Source organism: Hylobates moloch, unplaced genomic scaffold (assembly GCF_009828535.3).
Source record: "Hylobates moloch isolate HMO894 unplaced genomic scaffold, HMol_V3 SCAFFOLD_9, whole genome shotgun sequence".
In the NCBI taxonomy this organism is placed as follows: domain Eukaryota; kingdom Metazoa; phylum Chordata; class Mammalia; order Primates; family Hylobatidae; genus Hylobates; species Hylobates moloch.
Genome location: NW_026652284.1, coordinates 88,804,697 through 88,828,194, shown reverse-complemented (window position 1 = coordinate 88,828,194; position 23,498 = coordinate 88,804,697). Strand labels below are relative to the sequence as shown.

At 36.4% G+C, this 23,498-nt stretch overlaps 1 protein-coding gene across 4 annotated transcripts in view; it reads right to left on the bottom strand.

Moving 5' to 3' along the window:
* The window catches only part of EMC2 (ER membrane protein complex subunit 2), a 46,277-nt gene extending 32,655 nt beyond the window's left edge, over positions 1-13,622 (bottom strand). For 3 of the 4 annotated variants that reach the window (XM_058443811.1, XM_032760266.2, XM_032760267.2), the window contains exons 1-4: positions 13,523-13,622; positions 4,503-4,616; positions 3,940-4,004; positions 1,286-1,371 (exon numbers count right to left, since the gene is read on the bottom strand). In XM_058443811.1, coding sequence (XP_058299794.1) covers positions 1,286-1,371; positions 3,940-4,004; positions 4,503-4,616; positions 13,523-13,562 — 305 coding nt within the window. In that variant the 5' untranslated portion in view covers positions 13,563-13,622. Of the gene's footprint in view, positions 1-1,285; positions 1,372-3,939; positions 4,005-4,502; positions 4,617-9,701; positions 9,793-13,522 lie in introns of those variants that run through there. The other variant, XM_058443812.1, reaches the window with a different exon arrangement.
* Between the last annotated feature and the right edge of the window lie 9,876 nt (positions 13,623-23,498).

Here is a 23,498-nt window from a genome sequence, read left to right as displayed (position 1 = left end):
GGATTTGGACAGTTCTAAATATATATTGCAAACTCTCAGACAGCTATTTAAAAAATTTAAAAAGAAGTATAACTAATATACTGAGAGAGAGCAAATATGAAATTCTATAAATGCTCAATTAAATCAAAGAAGGCACAAAACAAATGACAAAAGAAAAAATAACAAGATCAATAGAAAATAGTTATGAATATGGCAGATAATGAAACTTTATTAATAATCACTTTAAATGTAAATGCTCTAAGTATACCAATGAAAAGACAGAGATTATCAAAGTGGATTTAAAAACATGACCCAACTAAATGCTGTCTACACAAAACCCTCTAAATACAAAGATACAACAGAATAAAAACAAAGGGAAGGAGAAAGATATGCTGTAACACTAATCAAAAGAAAGCTCAGGAGCTACATTAGTTTCAGACAAAGCAGACCTCAGAGCAAGAAAAATTAGTAGCGATAAAGACGGGCATTACTTAATATAAAGGGCTCATTCTCAAGAAAAACACAACAATCCTTAATACTATGTGACTAACAACAGAACATCAAAATATGTGAGGCAAAAACTAATAGAACTGCAAGGAGAAATAGATGAATCCACTATTAAAGTTGGAGACCCCATACTCCTTTGCTAGTAATTAATAGACATAATAGGCAGAATATAAGGACACAGTTAAAACTGTACAGCACAATGAATTATCTAGAAGTACTGAAAATAAAATTTTAAAAGACAGCATAAAGAAAAATAGTCTGACAGCACTCTTACAAACTAAAAATAATCATAATTTAAATGTTCCTATTGTCTAGAAAACACTACTGAATATTGTTGAGACATTAGAAAATAATTATTGGACAGGACAAAAGAATGACTAAGCATTAAAAAAAAATGATAAACTGAACTTCATCAGAACTAAAAACTTCTCTACTTCACAAGGCACCATTTAGAAAATAAAATATTCAAGCAAGAGAATAGGGAGAAATATTCACAGCACATAACAAAGTTTTTATCTAGAATATATAAAGACCTCCTACAAATCAGCAGTAAAAAAGGTGAAATAACCCAATTTTTTTAAATGGGTAAAGACTAAGGAAGATACTTCAAAAAAAAGTTATTTGAATATCTAAGCAGGCATGACAAGGTTTTCAACCTCATTAGTCATCAAAAAATGTAAATTAAAGCCATAATGAGACAGTATTTCACACACTCTAGAATGTCTGAAATAAAAAAAAAAAAATTAACACCATTATGATTAACAGGCTCCATGCCTACCAGCTGACAAGATTTGGTTACCTTTCCATGGCTTCAAATCTCATGCCTGTTAATCGCTTGACTCTGTGACTACCAGGGAACTGTCTTCTTAGCTCTTGAAGACAAAACTGAAAAAATAAGGGTTGAGTAGTAATTACATTATTTATACTAAATGGGCTACAATGAATGGCCTATATAGTCTTCAATGTGTTTTCTTGAATAATTTCATTAGTGTCATCTAATAACATGAAGTGAAATTAATCAGTAACAAATAATGGATTGAAAGAAGAACTATGACATTACAGTGAAGGCAACAATCAGTTCTCAGAAACTGATCATGCTCTTAACCAGGAAAATGAGCAGATTATGAGAACCACTAGTAACTCTTCAAGTACTAATATCATATTATTCCTCCTTAAAAACTACTTCTATAATGTGTCAGGCCCCTACTTAAATGACAACAGCACTTGGCATTTTCTTCCTAATTACAGCATAAGCATTCTCCTGGTAAGAACTAAGTTTTTTAGTAGTCATCTCAAGTTCCTAGCAAATAACACAAACACTGTTTAATTTTGCCCTGTTGAAATTTTATATGAATCAGTCAACCTTTCTTTTTTTTAATATTAAGATGGAGTCTTGCTCTGTCACCCAGGTTAGAGTGCAGTGGCACGATCCTGGCTCACTGCAAACTCCACCTCCTGGGTTCAAGCGATTCTTCTGCCTCGGCCTCCCAAGTAGCTCGGACTACAGGCGCCTGCCACCACACCCAGCTCATTTTTGTAATTTTAGTAGAGACGGGGTTTCAACATGTTGGCCAGCCTGGTCTCGAACTCCTGACCTCAGGTGATCCACCTGCCTTGGCCTCCCAAAGTGCTGGGATTACAGGCATGAGCCACCACACCCGGCCAATCAATCATCCTTTCAATCAACATATCCTGATTTGGGGTCAGAAAATACAGACATTAAACGGATGGAATACCAATCTTTTTGAACAAGTATCTATAATTGACTCGTCAACTTGACTAAATAAATAATCAAGTATTTATTGAGTATCTACATTCTCAGCAACAGATGAAGGATTCTAAGTTTTGGAAGTCCTAGATATGTTAAAGATGATACAAATGGTCCACTAAAGCATATTAATGCATGTGTGACCAAAACAATGCCATTAACTACTGATGAAACTATTAACTGGTAATAAAATAAGTTTTAATATGAATTGGAAATACAGCTTCAAAGTTTGTGGCTGAAATCTGCCACACTAAGAAAAATATTCAAGTTAGTCAAAAGTGAAGATATGTTCATTTATTTCTTTGATATCAAGCAAAATCATAATACTTGGTCAGTCAAGCAAGCTAACTGTATAAATAATCTTAACCATTAAAAAGTTACTGTTTAATTGGATATACTGCTTTATTAATCAATAGTGTTATCTAATTTGACTTCCTACTTTATCAAGTGATATTTGGCTATTTCAAAAAAATAAAAATAAAAACTTCTCTCAAGATATAAAACTGCCACCTCTATGAATATCCAAAAGACTATGTCTCACAGGTTCTGACGGTAATCCAACAAAGGTTTTGTGGAATGTTTTCACTACTAACAGCTCCACTAGAATTACATGTATAGCCAACCCAACCTTGAAAAGGACAGTACTAATTCAGATGTGAATTTTTTTCAGGTATTTCAATTTTTTGTTTTTGCATATTTTCTTTCAGTTTAAATACAGAGGCAGCATGAAGTGGTACTTAAGAATTCAAGATGATAGGAACAACGTAACAGATGCCTCTGCTTTCTGATTTATAAAATAAATATAATAATAACATCAAACACAAATCAAATCAAGAAATAATTATGAAGGCTCAATAAAATCATGATGTAAAGCATTTAGCTTCGTTCCTAGCATGAGTCCAAAAACATAGCTACCATTACGGTGTTATTTTAAAAGCAGTATTAGGTTTTTTTTTGTTTTTGTTTTTGTTTTTTGAGATGGAGTCTCGCTCTGTTGCCCAGGCTGGAGTGCAGTGGCACAATCTCAGCTCACTGTAATCTCTGCCTTCCAGGTTCAAGCAATCTTCCTGCCTCAGCCCCCAGAGTAGCTGGGACTAGAGGCACGCTCCACCACGTCTGGCTAATTTTTTGTATCTTTAGTAGAGACGGGGTTTCACCATGTTGGCCAGGCTGGTCTCGAACTTCTGACCTCAGGTGGTCCGCCTGCCTCGGCCTCCCAAAGTGCTGGGATTACAGGTGTGAGCCACCTTGCCTGGCCAAACATTATTAGTATTTTAAGTTATGTTCTATACGTCAGGATTTTCTTATGTCAGATATGTTTATAGTATTGTGTAACAGTATTGAACATTACATTCTATGAAAGTCATTCAATAACACAAAATATAAAATTGTTTTAAACTTTCTTATTTTAAACTCTATAAAATAGGATAAGTCACTTACTAAGCAGATAAATTTCAGTAACTAAATCTTTTCAGTAAAACTGGGATACTAAACAGCTACTTCTCAGGACTAATAAAAAGATTTAAGATACTTTATCCTAAAATATCTAGTTAGTTCCACTTACTGTTTAGAGTAGCACTCAAAACCAGCTATAGAAAGCATTCCATATAAGCCATACATTAAGTCTTAACTACGGTATACAATTCATTAAGCAAATTAAATATATACTTCATTTAAATACCTACCAATGCCAGGTCATCCCGACCATAGTCTAGTGCTGCAATCATCACCTGTTCATATATGATCCAAACTAGATACACATAAAGGGGGAAAAAAACTGAATTTAATATTAAAACAAACTCAAATGGAAATTAATGAATTCTAGTTTCTGATATTTCTAGAGAACATTACTTATAACTGAAAACTGATTTATTGTATTATCTCTGAAACTAAGGAAAGAATGCATTCTTACATGTTTCAGCAGTGTAAAATATGTTAATGTAAGGTTAAAATCTCCAATTATTTAATACTTTTACTGTTTTAAAAGAGTCTGTACACAATACATTTTGGCCAAACATTTGGCAGCCCTGTGAGCTTTAAAACAAAATGCCTATTTGATAGCTTACTACTACCAAGCATTATAAATCCCTCTCAAAATAAACTATCATTAAAATTCTTGGGACAAAAAGTCACAGAGAAAATTAATATGACAAATAGAAAAATCATAAATGAAAGAACAGTTAAAAAAAAAAAAAAAAGGCCCATGAATGCGACATGTACTGAGCCTGAATGTAATAAAAGAACTTACTATCATCTCCCAGCTTAGAAGCATATTCGTTAATTAATTCTTCTCCAACTTCCACAATTTGCTCACTATTTCTTGAGTTTTCTTCTCTCCATTTTCTCATTTTATCTCGCATTTCTGAAAAAAATAACATGACATTTAAGTGTATATGTACCCAGACACACACATACACATCCGCTAGATGTCAAAAACCTGACATGACAAAATCAGCTTTTTAGGTCAAGAAAATAAACTCACAATCATGTAGAAGTCTGTGGTATCTCAAATATGATAAAACAGAAAATTAATTGAACAAGGGCAACAGATCCTTTAGAAGACTGAAACAGGATTACAACTGGTATTATGACTATCTTTAGAAGTGATGAATGGGCCAGGCACAGTGGCTCATGTCAGTAACACCAGGACTTTGGGAGCCCAAAGCACTTGATTCAGGAGTTCAAGACCAGCCTGGTCAACGTGGCGAAACCTTGTCTCTACTAAATATACAAAAATTAGCCAGCTGTGGCGGGACACACCTGTAATCCCAGCTACTCAGGAGGCTGAGGCAGGAGAATCCCTTGAACCCAGGAGGCGGAGGTTGCGTGAGCTGAGATCGTGCCACTGCATTCCAGCTTGAGCGACAAAGCAAGACTTTGTCTCAAAAAAAACAAAAACAAAAACAAAACAAAAAACACAGCATGGTGGCACTCGCCTGTGGTCCCAGCTACTCAGGAGACTGACGTGAGAGGATCACTTGAGCCTGGAGGTTGAGGCTGCAGTGACCTGTGATTGCACCACTGCACTCCAGTCTGAACAACAGAGCAAGACCCCTGTCTCTTAAAGGTTGAAAAAGGAGTTCAACAGGCAAATAACAAAGTAAGTTATCCTATACAGAAAGAACTACTGGTAGTTGAGAATTAAATAAACACGCTAGGATCAGGAAATGAGTGTATAAGAAGAAGAGTGAGTTTCTTGGAAGACTTTTATTTCATACTAAAGAACTTTAAAGTTTGTTTTTATAGGTACAGAACAACAACTTAAAAATGCTGAACAAAAGAAAAGCAACACAATCATAGCTGTCTGACAGGAAAATCATTCTGGTGCAAAAAAAAAAAAAAAAACCACTAGAATTTTAAATTTTATATGTCAATTTTAAAAATACATAAATTTGAAACCAAAACAAAAAGCCCCAGAAGATAAACTGGAAAGGAGTAAACAGTTCAAAGAAAAGAAATTGGTTGTATTAGTCCGTTTTCCCACTGCTGATAAAGACATACCCGAGAATGGGCAATTTACAAAAGAAAGAGGTTTAACTGGACTTGCAGTTCCACGTGGCTGGGGAGGCCTCACAATGATGGCAGAAAGCAAGAAGGAAAAAGTCATATCCTACGTGGATGGCAGCAGGCAAAGAAAGAGAGCTTGTGTAGAGAAACTCCTGTTTCTAAAACCATGAGATCTTGTGAGACCCATTCACTATAATGAGAACAGCATGGGAAAGACCTGTCCCCATGATTCAATCATCTCACAGTGAGTTTCCTCCTCAACACATGGGAATTATGGGTGCTACAAGATGAGATTTGGGACACAGAGCCAAACCATATCACCGGTCATGGAGGACGTATAGTATACTGGAAAGAACATGGACTTGATACACTTGGTTTGAATCTAAACTCCATCTTTTACGTGACCTTACATAACTTACCAGATCTGTACTTAGTTTCCAATACCAATGAATAGAGATAATATTACCTTTACCTCAGGGATAAGCAATTAAGATTACATAAAATATATATAAAGTTGCTTGGTTCATACAATAGTTTGGATATTTTTGTTTTTAAGTTGATTTTGATTGCCCTTAGATAAGGGTATACACTTACCAGTTCTTCATAGGCACCACTATTGTCTTTCACCCAACTACATGTATTTTCCTCATCTGCTTGCCCCTTAAGTTTAGGACACCAAACACTAGAAAATTCGTGTATTTTACAAAACGGGAAGCCCTACAAAAATTCTAGTTACTTTTATTTTTTAAAAAAATCTGATAACTGTTTCAGCCTCTCACAAGAAATAAAGGCTCTTCCCTCACTCTTTCCTCAAAGGTGGCTTAAAACTTTCATTTTATCCTTTCACCTTCCTGCAAAAGGCTCGCTCCTCAAAGCCAAGGTCATTTTATTACATACTATGTAAGTAAGATTCTCACTGCTTGCTTGTACATTTTATTAACTACTGTGCAACCCTGTGAGATGAGCTAAAGGTCAAAAGTTAAAAGAGTGGCTATGATGGTTCTGTTTATTCCCTCCATGACAACTTGCATGAGGTGTCACTGCAGTGAGGCGGCCTCTGAAAGATGGAAAAATATGCCTGCTACTTAATTCTGATTTCTTTAGTCCAAAACTACTTCCTCCAATCCTGTATCTTTTCCACTTCATTTTGTTGTATATTCGGAAATACCACTTACATATTCATTTACATAAACCAGCATATTCTTTTAAAAGGTTGATAATTATAGGATAAGAAATTTAAAATTATTCATGGTCCCATAAAAGTATCTAGTCAGATTGGCTGCAGGCTGTTGGGAACAGCTACTCTAAAAGAAAAGGCAACCTGATTTGAAAAAGGAAAGGGTTAATTTATTTTAATACACACAGAGCTCCAGGAGATATATTTTTCAAACTGTGTATTATTACAATCCATTAACAGGTTATAAAATCGATTCAGTGGATTTCTTCCAGCATCTGTTGCGGGGGGGGGGGGGGGGGGCCCATGGGGGAGAATGAAACAAAATGAACAGAATGGAAGCAGTACTCATAAGAATACTTTGTAAATGAAATTTTCGTTTCAGTTTATACATACACTCAGATTCATGTATATGTATACTTAATTGAGTATGAGTTAATTTGTAAAAGGTATTTCTTATTGTGGAAAAACACTCTCAGAGGAAAGAGAACTTTTTTTAAAGCATAACGTCTAAGAACAACAGTCTGACACACAGTCACAAACATATTAAAATATAATAGCTGAACAAAAAACAAGAAACACTGTTTGTGTATGAAAATATAACTTTTACAAAACAAGCAACATTTTACCTATAAACACCTTAAGCTATACACCTTACATAGCTGACCCTGCCACACTCGAGTGCTGCTGCAATAAGTACATTTGTAGCACCATTAATGACATACTATTTTTAGAAATGCCTTAAATACATTTATCTAAAAAATTATTTGTAAAAATAAAACCATCTTGAAGAAAACATGTTTTCACCTTTGATAGCTCATTACCTCAAAATCACAGCATCCAAAAATCAAGTCATCTTCACTTCCTAAAAATATGGTTTCCCTTCCCAATGTTCACATTTCTGTTAATTCCACCTTCTGTTAATACTACATGACATACCATTTTTTAGTGCTGTTTCTGACTCCTACTTTGGTTATCTAAGTCCTGTGGATTCTTTTGAAGTATTTTTAAGATTTACATCTTCTACTCTATTTCCACTGCTATTATCCATGCCCAGGCTTTCATCACTCCATGCTAAAATTGCTAGGATAGTTTCCAAACTGATCTCTCAACCCGAATTCAATCTGTAAATTACTACCAGATATTTCTAAAGATTTACTTCATTACAATTTAAATTCTTAAGATACCCAATGATTCCTACCTTCTTTGAGGCAGTATAGTGTATGACCGGAACTATACTTCATTATTCAACTAATATTTACTTCTTGGAGCAAATATTGGAGTTCTTCATCACTCAACTAATATTTCCTAAATGCCTACTATGTGCCAGGCCTGATCTGGGCATTGAGGATAAAGAAAGAAAGAAAAAGATAAAGTTCCTATATACTCATAATGCTTAGAGTATAATAGGGTAAAAAGATGAAAATCCACATAACTTCAGATAGTGAAATTATACAAATAAAACTAAAAGACAATATGATAAAGTCAGGAGATTGGGAGAAAGGAGGAGCTTTTGGAAAGGGTGGTCTTCTTTAAGAAGGTCATTTTCAAGCTAAGAGAAGAATGAGAAGGAGCCAACCATAAACAGCAAATCTAAATTCTGGAGAAAGAAACTAATTTGGCCTATTCCAAGAATAACAGAATAACAGCCTAGGTGGATGAACTTAATTAGTTAATAACTCAGTGGGGGAGAAGTGTATAAGAGCAGCTCAAATCACAGCACTCCCTTTTACTAGCTGTGGGAGATTAGACAAGTCATTTCACCTCTCGTTTGCTTCCTCATCTGTAAACCGGAAATAAAGCCTATCTCATAAGATACATGTGAGGATTAAAAGAGATAACATATACAAAATGTTTCATATACTATTTTCATCATTATTATTACCATTATTACATACAATAGTGGATCAAACTTCAAAAACAAGCTTCACGTCCTAGCATTCACTCACTGAACAAATGAGCATTTACTGAGAGCTTGTTTTCTGATTCTCACCACTATGGCTGGTCAACAGAAGGACTGAGATCTCTGTGTGTAAAGAATGTAAACAAGTAATTAAAATATGATGGAGAGATTAATGAGGTTCAGTAAAAATTCTCTTGTTCATCTTCCTGTTAGAATCAACTCAAATAATTGCTTTCTGTAAAACATAATAATCACGGCCACCAAGATTTTAGAAGCTCTTAGCTAGTAAGTCACATCAGCTAGCTCTTGGTTAGTTGTTTTCAACAGTTATTACCTTTTATAAATTTAGCTACCTGTATCCAAACCAGTTCATGCCAGTTAAATTTAATGTAATTATACAGTATAATGAAATATTATAAGCCAAAGAAAACTTAAGTGCGAAAAGAGACTGGTTTCTAAAAAACAAAGTTGGATGCTTTGAAAAGACCCCATAAAAACAAATAGCTCTGAAAAACTGCTGTCATATTAAATATGGGGACTTAATTTAAAATATTATGAGAAAAATAACAAAAATCTAAAAGACTTGTGCACTGAAGCTTCTATATTAGGGACTTTATGTTCCTGCTCCACGTTAAAGAAAGCAAAACCAAGAATGGTTTATTAAACATGACAAGGAATTTCAATCAGGAGATCTCTACCAAAGAAAAGGCCCTGTTCTATATCATCATGCAAAAGTTTAATGAAAGGAGCCACTGATTTTTTTCTTTTTGAAGTTAGGACCCTGGCTCCCATCTATATAAAAAAAGAAGTGTGAACTCCTTAGTCTAGCATTCAAGGCACCAACCTACCTTTCTAGCTCTTACCTTTCATAAGTGACTTTTGCAAAGCATATACTTCATTCCCACACATATCTGTACTTTCCAGGCTTTGAAGTCTCATAGATCTGTATCTTAAAAGGTGAGCAGAAGTTGTTTATGAATGAGGGGAGATACACAGTGCTATCTACTTTTCTAGGGAAAATGCAGAAAAGAATAAGTGGTGACAGCAGTGGTGCTGGAGGCAGAAGGCAAAAGGAAGACGATGAGTTCAGTTTTGAGTTGTATTAATTGTGAAACATCCATTACATGTGCCCTGTAGAACACTGGAAATATGGATATTCAGTTTACGAGTGAAATTTCAGGGTATGTCCCTTGAAATCTGGGGCCTTGCCTGTCTTACTTAGCACTATACCCTCAAGAACTAGAACAGTGCCTGGTGCAAAGTACTTAAATTATGTTAAATGTGTTATTTACTATATAGGCTAATTGATAGCTAAAGCTGGATGTGGATAAGATTGCCCACAGATGTCATTTAATCTATTTTAGGTATCTTCAAAGCTAATGAGAACTTTGAACCATCTTTTTCCAGAAATATGTATGTTTACACACGCACTAAATTTTGCACGATTTCATCAGACCACACGACAGATGCTTTTATCAATTTAAAGTCTATTGATCTCAAACTTACAAACCACCAATAGCAGATTAGGACGACAACTAAGAAACACTGAAACACCAAAAAATGAGCAAATGGATGTAGAGAACTCAACAAAGGAAAGGCCCAAAAAGAAATAAGAAAACAAGAAGAATGTTATTAAGAAAGCAAAGAAAGACTTTTTCACAGAGGAGTGATCTACAACAGCAAAAGTAGTAGAAGTATACAAAATACATATGTTATTATTAGGTCTCCTAGAGATCTTAGTGGAGCGGTAGGGCATGGAAACCAAATTGAGGTTGTTTGAAGGACTGAATAAAAAGAGAGGAAGTAGGGGCAGTGAACATAAACAACTAAAATGCTCTCAAACATTTCTCACACTTTTTTTTTCAACAAATACTCATTTAATACCTATTATATGCCTGGCATTGTTCTAGGCATCCTATCCATGTCCTGCCCAAATATCATATTCTCAGGAAACTTGAATATATTCTCCTTACAACTCTAAATTCTCCTTCCCACCTCCAAATATCTAATAACTTCCCTACGTAATAAGTATCAATCACTTTCAATTGGCTGAAGAAACAAACCAAATAGTCTATTAGTAGAGTCTAACACAGATGTGGAAGTGTGAAACTTACTACATACGTCTTTTATAAACAAGTGATAAATTTTCCTATCACAAGAATTATAGCATTCCGAACTAACCAATTCACAACACTGTTCAGTAGAATTCCTAAGGACACACCTCTGACACACACCCCCCCAAAAAATCTGAACAAAACACTAGCCCTGAGAATCTTCCCATCACCCTTCATCCTAAAAATTTGTTATCGTAAGTCTCTGAAATAAAAATCTAGAATACTCTTTTCTTTAAAGTTCCTTAAGTTAGAATTTTAATTCTGGAAAGGTCTAAACCTTCATTTTACTAGTGAGCAAACTGTATCCCATTACTTAAGCGAGTTGCCTAACTTCATCTAAGATACTAAAACCTTTATCTAAGATACTAAAGAAATTATCGCTAGAAAAATGGCTTATAATATTTTCTGACAATGTGTTAGTGTTTATTATTAATCCCATTAACAATTCATTTAGTCATCAAATAATTACTGAGCTCCGCCCCCATGTGTCAGGCTCTAGGGAAGTGACAGTGAAGAAACAGGCCTGGTCCCTTTCATCTTAGGAGAGACAAAATTTTAAAACAAAACACAATTGGGTAAGTGCTTCAATAGTATTAGAATAGAATACATAATCGAAGGATTGCAGGTGTGTTTTGTTGCTTCATTTTGTTGTTTGGGTTTTTTCTTTTTTCAATTTTGGTGGGGGATGAGGAAAGGCAAGGCGGTAGTAGAGTGGTCAAGTAAGGCTTTTTTGTAGTAGGTGAGCTTTGTGGGGAATTGATAAATGATAAAGTTTAATGGGGGCAAGAGTGAGGCAAGGAAGGAAGAACACTCCCAGTGGAAGGACTAGCATGTGCCTGCTTTAAGAAGCAGCATGGCAATTTTGGGTATTCAACAAAGACCAGCATAGGCAGCTCACAGAGTGAGAGGGAGAAGGGCTCAAGATAAAGCTGGAGACATGGGCAACGGCCAGATCATACAGAGGAGGGACATAATCATATTAGCACTAGCTAATAATAACACATCCTTTTATATAGTACTTAACAGTTTACAAAGCACTTTAAAATGTTTTCTTTGTTCCTACAAATTTGTGTAGTAGTTATTATTTATTATTCCAAATTAATTACATCAATCCTTTTTAGAATGACCACAGGGTAAGGTCCAAGTTACTCAGTTAAATCACCTTGTCTGTTGGTAGTATACAGCTACTCGTCCCTCAGGATTTTATATATGCTACTATCATCTAGGAAACCTATAATGAACATACCTTCATAATAGCGCTTTCTAAAAATTATGTAATATTTAAAACATTTTTTAAAAAGCATTAAAAATAACAGCCATTTATCTACGATCCAGCTTACGGAAGATACCCTGACACAAGCCTTTTAAAACTGTGTTTACAGGTTTGTTTTCTCTATTAGATTGTGAATTCCTTGGAAGTAGGGACTGTGTGTTGATAGAGCCAAGATTTTGCACTAAGAAATCAACACCGTTGTTTAATATAATGGAATCCCTCAATTCAGGTATAAATACTGAGATTCACAATGTGCTAGAGGCCATAAAGTCAATAAATCATTTAATTCAGTTCAAGTACAAAGAAATTTTGCTTTATTTGTAACGGATTTACAACTTTATAATAACTGATATATTTATTCACGATAAAACAGAAAATATAACTTTCGGTCCACATGTTTTCAGGCCATTATTAAAACATCCCAAGAAGGCATTCGTTAAGCAAATTAGCTACTTAAGTCTCCTGTATTATGCTACATGCTGGGAATATGAATTCCAATTACACAAATTCCACGCCCTAATGAAATTCAAGTTTCTTAAGCACACAGAATTGATCCAAGGTTTGGCTGTTCCTAGATTTAAAGAACACATCCCACTCTAGATCAACTAAGGATAGGGAAAAGTGACCATCACACGTAAGCACTTACGTAGCCCAGAGTTAATCAGTTATTTTTCCCCTCAGAAAAGTAACTACTAGTAGGGAGTAAGAAAGAAGTTGTGTTGTGTGTGTAAATGTGTTATGAGGAGGGGTGGGACAGAGACTAGACTAAAAGGAAAAGAAACTGGAAACCCAGGTTTAAGGAGAAAACTAAATGTAGAGTGGCATATGAGAATCACATTTGTTCACGCATCTTTTACACAGCTTTTCTGCACAGAGCTATAATCCTTACACATCACTTAATAAAGGGCCTTACAGGCCCTGTGTTTCTTGGCTCCAAAGAAGCTTCAGTAACCACCTATTCCGCCTCTTCCGCACCGCCCAGCAACCAGTTAGGGTGTGACAACCCCAGCCCCAAGTCCCTCCCGCCCGCCTCATAAATAAAAGCGGCCCCGGGACGCTGGACTGGCGCGGAGGAGGGCAGGTCAACCGAGGAGCAGACACTGTGGGAAACACCGCAGAGTACGCGTCCGGGCCAAAGAAGGGGTCAGCCTCAGCCTCCACCTCAGCTTGGCCCGTACAGTGACGGCTCTGGTACCAAAAAGAGACCGGAGACCCCAGCTCCCCGAAAGCAGCGGGTACTCCCGAACGGCTTCCCAGCGCTTTTAGTGTTTCCGCACCCGCCCCCACCTGAAGTTACCTTCCCAAGTGACATCGTAAAGCTCTGAGACCTTCGCCATCTTCCCAGAACCTAGAGGCAGCGGAGTGAGAGGGCGGGGAGACGCAGTCACGTGACCCGCCACCGGGCGGTGGCGAGTTACGTAGCTTTTTCTCATTGGCCAAGAGAGCAGAGGGGGCGGTATCCGCCAAGCACGTGCACGCGGCTCTGCGGAGGGGCTTTCGGGGAAGGGGGCGGAGCGAGCTGGGTGGAGCGAGCTGGACGGTGGGCGGAGCGAGGTGGGCGGTGCGCGGCGCTCCCGGAATCTCAGGATACCCTGGCTGCTGGCGGGACTGCGGTGCTGGCTCGGGGTGAGGTGTGTGTGTGTGTGTGTGTGTGTGTGTGTGTGTGTGTTTTGCCGTGGATTTTTAACAAATGCTGCGTTTTTAGTGTCCGTCAATCCTGGCTTTTCAGTTTTTTTCTACCTAGGCGTGTTCATTCTCTTCACACTCCGTTAAGTACCCTTATTCTCTTCATGGCCGGCCGCAGTGCAGCCTTCTGCATGAATCCCTTATTTGTCCCCAACTTTCCTCCTTCCCTAGTGGGATTTGCTTTCCGTTCACTTTTTAATCTACTAAACGGATAAACTCCAAAGTTTTGAGGGACTAAGTGGGATTCTTCCTTTGCGCTCTGAAGTTCCCTTGAATGCCCTCGCGCTAGCTTGTACCCTTCATTAACGCTCGTCGTGCCTGTCATTGCTTCATCCATGTCTGCATGCCACACTAGGTTTGAAACTGTAGCGAGTATGTAAGTACTTATAAGGAATGAATGTACGAATGAGACCTTCACAGTTCCAGAACTTCGCTCCTCATTACTCCTGGGTGGATGGGGGAGCCTCCTTTACCACCAGACTAATTGCTTTTAGGAAACTTTGCACGTTATCTCCTAGACTTAAGGAGAAATGTCTGGACAGGAAGCAAAAAATTTGAGGATGATAAGCGTATATTTAGTATTTGAAGCAATGGGGACATGAGATTGTAGAGGAGGAATATGTAAGCTGAGGAAAAACTAAAAATCACTGCAGTGCAGCCGAAAGTTATTGGTCAGTGAAGAAGGGGCAGTTGATTTGAGAAGTAAAAATAATCCTATCCCACAAGTCAAAAGAGTGGAGGGTTTTTTTCTCAGCTTTATTGAGGTATAATGGACAGAAATTGTGTATATTTAAGGTATACAAAGTAATGATTAGATGTAAATATACACTGTGAAATGATTGCCACAAGCAAGCTAATTAACACATCCATCACTGTACGTATTTCCCGTGTGTGTGTGTGTGTGTGTGTGTGTTGAGAACACTTAAAAATTGCTCAGCAGACTTCAAAATATACAATACAGAATTATAACTGTAGTCACCATGCTGTACATTCGATCTCCAGAACATATTCATCTTACAACCAAAAGTTTGTACTATTTGACCAACATCTCTCCATTCCTTACCTGTCGGCTCCAGTCAACCACAGAGGTTTTGTTTGTTTGTTTAAAAAAAGAAAAAAAAAAACATCAAGCCGTATACCCCAGAGAAGTCACTTAACAACAGAAAAGACTAGTGAATGTATACACTTGGATTGAATTCTAATGAGCTGGCATTCTTTCTAAACAGACTTTTTAAAAATCTTTCATTCAAAAAGTTAAAAAATACTCAGAAATGCACATATTTTAATGCTCCAACAAAACAACCTGGTGCAATAGGAAGAACAAGAACTCCCAGATCTGAATCCAGGCTCTAGCTTTTAGTAGCTGGGTGACTTTCAGCTTATTTCTCTCTAAACATCAAAAAGGCCCATATATAAAAATCTAATAATATCTGTGTAAAAAGAAAATAGCTACCTTGTGGTGTTAATCAAGATGAAAACAGATGCTGCAGCTAAAGCCCCTGCGTGGCACCCTCATGGAGGTACCTACGTCTAGAAATACTGTTTATATGCTGATCAGTCCCAAACTGATAAACCTTCCCAAAACCCAGTCTGGTTGTTTGACATACTCAGATAGCTAGCTGATACGCATCTCAAAGTTAACATATCCCACACAGAACTCCGGATTCCTGCTGTCACCTTCCGCATTCCCACCTTGTTTTCCCTGTCATAGGTGAGGAAACCATTTACCTAGTTGCACAAGTTAAAATTACAGGAAGTACCTTTGATTCCTTTTTTTGACACCACCCGCCATATCTAGTCTATCAGCAAATTCTATATTGCACTTCCCAAAGTTCATCTACTTTTCATATCTATTGCTATTACCTTAATCTAAGCCACAACTGTGTCTCTCCTGAATGATTGTGACAGTTTCCTAGCCACCTTTGTTTCATTCTTGCTGTGTAAAATCTGTTTTTTTATACAACAACCCTACTGGTCTTAAAAAAAAAAAATCAGACTACAGAAGTCCCTTGGCGATAGGCCTCAAATGGCTCCCCGAGGCAATAAAAATATACTTCAAACACTTTACCATGGTTTACAAGGCTTTACTCAACCAGGTGACATTTGTCTACCTCTCCTACCTCATCTCCTACTATTCTATCTCTCCTCACTAGCCCCCAGCCATTCTCATCTACTTCCTATTCCTCAAACAGACCAAGATCCTATCTGCCTTGTATCTGGCATTTGCCCAGCTGTTTCCTTTTCCTAGAAACCGTCTTCCTTTTGTCATTCATATCTCAGTTTTAAATGTATCTACTCATAGACCTCTCTTGACCATCCAATAAAAAGTAGCCCTTAGGTAATGCCTATCCATCATCATGACACTTACCACTATTTGATTTTTTTGTTTGTTTACTTGCTTACTTTCTGTATTTTACACCACTTTAAGCTGCTTCAGAGTACCAACTTTGTTATTTTAACCTTGGAACATCCAGCCTAGAAAAATACCTGGAGACAGTAAAAATGTTTATTGAATGAATGAGTCAGATTAAAAATGACAGCTTATATTAATGATTATTAAGAATAACATTTCTTAATAGTACACATATGAACTCCAGTTAAGCATGGGATATTTTCTTTTTATAGCCGATACTTTCCTAAAAATTATAAATTCAATGAATTCAGGGACCATACCAATTCATTTTTATATCTCTCAGCCCTTACTACAATATGTTGCATACAAGAGCCACTTAATATTTTCACGAAATTATTGACACTTAACATTTTGTTGATTTGTTTGAGGGGTCTAAAGCCTCTAGGAAAGCTCAAGGAGGTCTTTTTTAAAGCCTTGCAATGGATTTTAAAGTTTACAACTAATTGAGGGAATACATATTTTCTAATCACTTCAGCTAAATATCCCATAGCTAGCTACTATTGTCTGTCAAGCAGTAAGCCATATGACACTGAGTTAAAAGTCATCATTTTCAGAATTTCTAAGCTGGAAAATGGAGTAATTTCATTTTTGAGTTAGAATGGGCTGATGATTCTTGAGAACAATATTTTTCAAACTTCTTTTTCCTGCAACTCATATTAAAAGACTATGTTTTGCATTGTTACATAGTGTGTGTACATGTATTTAAAACTGAAACAAAATTTACAAATTAGCTTTGTCATGTGTCTTGTCCTCTACATTTTCTATTCAAATTCTGTCAGCTACATTTTGTTTTCTAAAACTACTGGCATGACACAGAAATGAGGTCATGACTCATAGTTTAAAAAACACCAATGGATATCATATTTCCTAACTTGAAGCCCTAACGTGAAATGATTTGCCCAAGTTTCTGCCACTAGCAGGTAACAAAGATAGGTGATTCATATGGAGATCAGTTGTTTAGATTGTAGATGAAAGATAAAATATTAATAAGAAAAATATATTTAGGAGAAATTTTGTCACCAACAGTACTCTGAAGTGGGGAAAATGATTGCTTATAGATTATAACATTTTACATGTCTAATAAAACTTGCTTTCCTCAGGCACACTTAGGAAAAAACTGGTATGTCAGTGACAAAAATTCTATATTCTTCTTTAACATTGTATAACATGTAATTATAACTAAATGAAAAAATACCTTCTATAAATAAAACTGTAACACTGAAAACATAAACATCAATCTTACCTTCTGTAACTCCTCCTTTACAAGACGTCTTCAAAGTTTTGCTTCTCACCCTCTCACTAATTGGGAGAATTTTCATTCACATGTGTTTAAAATATTTAATCCAGTTTTTCTGATTGAACATTGCCCAATATTGGTGACAAATACCAAGGAAATGTCCAGGCAGCCAAATATTAGATTATATTAGTACCCACATTGTGAATAAGATGTGTCAGACACCACGGGAAGCATTATCTCACTTAATGATATCAACGGCACAATGAAAATGTCTATAATTTTTTTATGTGAAGCTAAATTGTGATTTGGTTTTTTTCCTGCAAGATTATGTTTGAAGAGTTGGAATGACAATAAATCGGAATGAACTAGACTGATACAGGAAAAACTTTGAATAAGCCCACATTTTCTTTGAGGTAGGATATAAGCCAAATTAGTCCACAGAGCACTTTAGAGTACATCTTTTTTATAGTTTACTTAAATCAATTATTATCTTCAGACATTGTGAAGGACTAAGGCAACCTCTTAAATTTAATAAACTTTACGGCATTTATACAATGTACATTATTTCACAGGATATAAGCCAAATTAGTCCACAGAGCACTTTAGAGTGCATTTTTTTATGGTTTACTTAATTCAATTAATTATCTTCAGACATTGTGAAGGACTAAAGCAACCTCTTAAATTTAATAAACTTTATGGCATTTTTACAATGTACATTATTTCACAGGATGGAACATAATACTATTCTAGTTGATTTTGCAATATTCAGCATCTTCATCAAACCGTTTACTTAGAATCTTCTGTCTGCTTTGTCTTGGTCTTAATCATAGTGAATTAGTGTCCCATGTTACGTAACACAGCTTGTAACTCCTATTTACTATGACAGTTACCCATCAGAGTAAATTGGTGTCACTACAGCTCTCCTATAAAATTTACCAAAGCTTTTAAATTATGTCAGTTTCTAATTAGTGTATCATAACCATAGTCCCTTTTTATCTAAGTGGAAATATTATTCATTCTGTGCCACCAGAAAATAATCTTCATTCCATGTCACCAGACTTTCATTGTGATGCATCTTGTTCAGAATGAAATTTTTCTTAAGAATTTTATTTACCAAAAACCAGATTAATATGGAATTGTTTTAGGAATCTACTGAACATTGTTTTTATTACATTTTTAAAAGACTGTACAATTAATAATATGTTTCCCCCAAAAGCAATACCCAGTCCCCCCTTTGCTGGCACAACTGTAGCATTTAGGCATGTCTATTTTTTTTAAAGTTTGTTGTCATTTGTAATATATATGTTTCTAAATGTGCCAACCATCATTTCATACCCAATTATATTATTTTAGAAAGGAAAGGGGAGTCTCTGGGAAACATTTCCAGTGAGATTGCTTTGGTCCTTTCACAGTAGATTTCTCAAACTGATAATTACCCCTCTGTGCCGTGGTTGTAGCAGTGAAAAGGAAAGTACATCCAGAAAGAGTACACCCAGAATTCCCCCACATGGGCTATAAATTAGAGCTGTTTCTTTTTGAGATTTATAACCATACTTAAGAGTCTACTTTTTCAAGTGATATGTATTTAATTTCCCCAAAGTGCATATTCTGTTCTGATACACACATACATCTGTGTAAACGTAACTCCTTGTGCAAAAATGTATTTTCATAAGCATCTCTTTTGGTTACCAAATATCCAGGAGTCCCTAAATACTATTAATGTGAACTGATGGTCCCTGAAGACCATCTAGACTCTACTTTCTACAGTAGGACTATAACTGAATCCTTTACTTGAAAAAAAAGTTCAAAAAGGTGTTTATTCACAATAAATAAATTATGGCAAACTCATGCAAAGGTATACTGAATGTCATATTATGCATGTTAGTCTATTATTGATGTAATTTTTATTTTTGAATAGTCCCTCTCTTTGGTAGTTTGGTAGCATTACTCTAGTTACAAGTTGCTAAGTCATTTGTTCAGACCTGTAGTTCTCAGCTATCTTACTCTGGTCACCAGACCAGAATGTCATTTTCTTTACTGGTCATCTTTTTCTATGGTCATGCTGACTACTCGGCTAAAATTGGCTTGAAGGCCAACAGCCACATTGAGCATAATGTGGTCATCTTCTCTTTCAGATCATAAATCACACTCTCTTTTGTACCTAAGAGGGCCTATTTGGTCAGCACCGTGGTTTTATTTGGAAAAAAGACTAGTTTGCCAGCAGAATGTCTAACAAAACTGCCCACCCCCAAATCCATTCTATTAGACCTGTGCATCACCATCTCACTCCTGAGAGAACAGCATGATCTCTATTTTTCAAAATTTTATGTAACATAATTTTTTTTAATTTTATTAAAATTGTTTATCTCAAAACTTGGAAGTAAGGAACAATATAGACATGCTTCAAAAGCTGCCACTTAAATTGCTGCCACCTCTCTAGAAATTCTTTCAGCAATAGAATACTTTAATTTCCTTCTGTTCATTATGTTTCTATTACACATTTATTTTGGATCTTTAAATAATGAATTTGAACATGTGTCCAGTGGGGATGGAGGTATGATGGGGGGTGGTTTCAGTTGATAAAATTTTTCTAGCAATATGCAAGATTATTTTAAGTAGAACCTCAATCGAGTTATTAGAAAATGTCAGACAAACCCAATTTGAGAGCCATTCTACAAAAATAACTGACTGGTACTCATCATGGGGTAGCAGTGCCATTCTATATTCCTCTTCTAAGTTTTAGACAAGTGCTTAGTCTTAAGCACCCGTTGATAGATTCTAAGGTCATATATTTGATGAAATTAGAAGAATAGACTTAAATTTATGAAAGAATCTCCAAAATAGTTTGTGTTAATTACATTGTGCATACCCTGCCAGAGAGGGTGTGGAGCACCTTTACATTCTGAGGTGACAGCAGTGGATTCTTTGCCTACATACATGTACATTCCTCTCATCTATGGAGATTAATGGGTTTTAATCTCAGGTTACACATCCTAGCAATGTACATTAAGTAACTTGAGCAAGCTGACTTTGCTGAATGCTAGTTTCCTGTGTAAAATAAGCATGATAATACTTGCCAATTATAAAAAGGATTACAAGTAACAAACACAAAATTTCTCAGAGTCTGGCATAATAATATTTTCAATTTACATATCAGTTATTGAGTACTTACTGTATACCAGGAACTGTACAAAATGCTCTTTCTAGATTATTTTGTTTAATTGTTAAACAACCCCACTTTACAGATGAGGGAACAGTTAGGAGAGGTTAAATAATTTTCCAAATACCTTGTGATATATTCTGTCACATTGTACTTTCTTAGTAAACAGTAGCTGTGTCATTTTGGTCCATTGGGAAGCAGACTTTGAGATGGAGTTAGAAATGCAAGAAATTTATTGGGAGCACTCTATATGAAATATAAGAGAAAGAGGAAGCAAAATTGGTTATAGAGAGCTTTTACACCATGGCGCATATATAATACCTGTGTAAGACAAGTGGGTAGGAAGAAAGATTGGGCAGGAAGAGCCATAGACCATGATTTAGATCTGACAAAGTATCAGCCAACTCAATGAGAAGCTTCTGAGCAAAGATTGCCCATTAGAAGAGACCCACAATGGGCAGAAATTGCCACGCCTTGTGTAGTGACATGCACATTTATTGGCTGGGGACTACCCGGAAGGGCATGGCCTCCGCTCAAAAGCTGAGATTAATCCTGAAGGCTTTAATAGCTGGAGGCTGTCAACTTCCTGTACTACTTCAGCAAGTTCTTGTTTGAAGGGAGATTCAAACAGTATACCTCATGGCTGCCACAGTAGCCATTATTATCTTTCCGTTCTGGGTGTGCACTACCTCAACACTATTAGGTAAAGAATTGTTGATGAGAGGTAGGGGTCTGTGTTCTTCAGAAGTCACTAGTGATTTGACATATGGAAATTACCCATTTTGACTGCACAGAATGTCTTTTTCTAGTATATGATAAATAGCTCAGCAATGGTTGCCTTGTGTTGAAGAAAAAACTTGGTAGAATACATATAATCCACAGAGGCTTGTTTTTATGAGATATAAATCAGGAATCATTCATTCTTATGGGTGGAGACTAATACTGCTACCATTGGTAAATTACCTAGAACTTCATATTTCTTCCTCCTTTTTTACCCAGATGCTAAATATATCCAAGTAATTTAGAATTTTAGAAATGTCTTTCCAAGAATAACAGTACAACTCTGAAAAATGGCAGCATTTCTAAAATTCTAGAACTCAAGCTCTCCATGAAATACTAGAAAATTCAAAAGACACTGCACTCAGAATGCCCCTAGATAATTCAATGGCTAGCTGCCATACTATCACTGATGGTTGTTTGTTAATAAACTTAAGCAAGGCTAAATTTTATCAGTATTTTCCAACAGTAGATAATTGATTACAGGTGTGAAATATGAATGCTGCGTAAATATGCAGCCCCTCAATGTCATCTTGCTGTTCTCTCTTTTGAATGCCAAGGCAGCCTTAGTTAGCATCTACTGTGCTGCACAGATGCTCTTCTGGGAAGGTAATTAATAGTGGTCTGTACTCTGGACTGCCAGAAGGAATGATATAATGAAATCAGTACCTAATGGGGGGAGGCAAAGTGCTTCTTAGACTTCACATGACTAGTAAAGTTAAGTTTCAAAGAGAAGGATTCTCTTTTTAAAATTTTTAGCAACAGAAGAGGGCTGCTGATTGTCTTTTAAAGAATTAAAGCAACAGAAGAAAACTTTGGCAGTTCTTTTCAGGGAGCAGTTACATGGGACACAGTAGTTATGAATCTCAGTAAACAAACTCAGGTATGCAAGAACAAAATTTGCACTTTTATAAAACAATTTGTTTTCAACTTCTATTTTAGAATTGGGGTGCAGGTTTGTTACATAGGTTTGAAGTACAAATGAATCCAGCCACGACATGGTAAGCATAGTACCCAATAGGTAGTTTGAGGTTTTTTGGGTTTTTTGTTTTGTTTTGTTTTTTAATTATTTTTTAGACAGGTTCTCACTCTGTCACCCAGGCTAGAGTGCAGTGGCACGATCAAGACTCACTGCAGCCTCGAACTCCCGAGCTTGGGCTCAAGCGACCTACCTGCCTTATACCCTTCCCCACCAGTAGCTGGGACTACAGGTGGATGCCACCGTGCCAGCCAATTTTTTGTATTTTTTGTAGAGACAGGTTTTCACTGTGTTGCCCAGGCTGGTCTCAAACTCCTGGGCTCAAGCAATCCGCCTGCCTCAGCTTGCCAAAGTACTGGGATTATAGATGTGAACCACTGCACCCGGCCCAGTAGGTAGTTTTTGTTTGTTTGTTTGTTTGTTTGTTTCAACTCTTACCTCCCTCCCTCCCTGTCCCTTTTTGTATTCCCCAGTGTCTGTTCCCATTTTTATTACCATGTATACCCAATGTTTAGTTTCTGCTAATGAGAATGTACAGAATTTGGTTTTCTGCTTCTGCATTAGTTTGTTTAGGATGATGGTTTCCAGCTGCATCCATGTCACTGCAAAGGACATGATTTTATCCATTTTTATGGCTGTGAAGTATTCCATGGTATATATGTACCACATTTTCTTTATCCAGTCCACCATTGATGGGTACCTGTGTTGATTCCATGTCTTTGCTATTGTGAATGGTGTTGCAATGAACATAGGGGTGCAGGTATGTTTTTGGTAAAATGGTTTATTTTCCTTTGGGTATATACCCAGTAGTGGGATCTCCAAACTGCTCTCCATAATGGCAGAATTACTTTACATTTCCACTAATGGTGTATGAGTGTTCCCTTTTCTCCACAGCCTTGTCAACAACTGTTTTTTTGTTTTTGTTTTTGTTTTTGTTTTTTGTTTTTACTTTTTAACCAAAGCCATTCTGACTGGTGAAAGATGGTATCTCTTTGGTTTTGATTTGCATTTCTCTAATGAT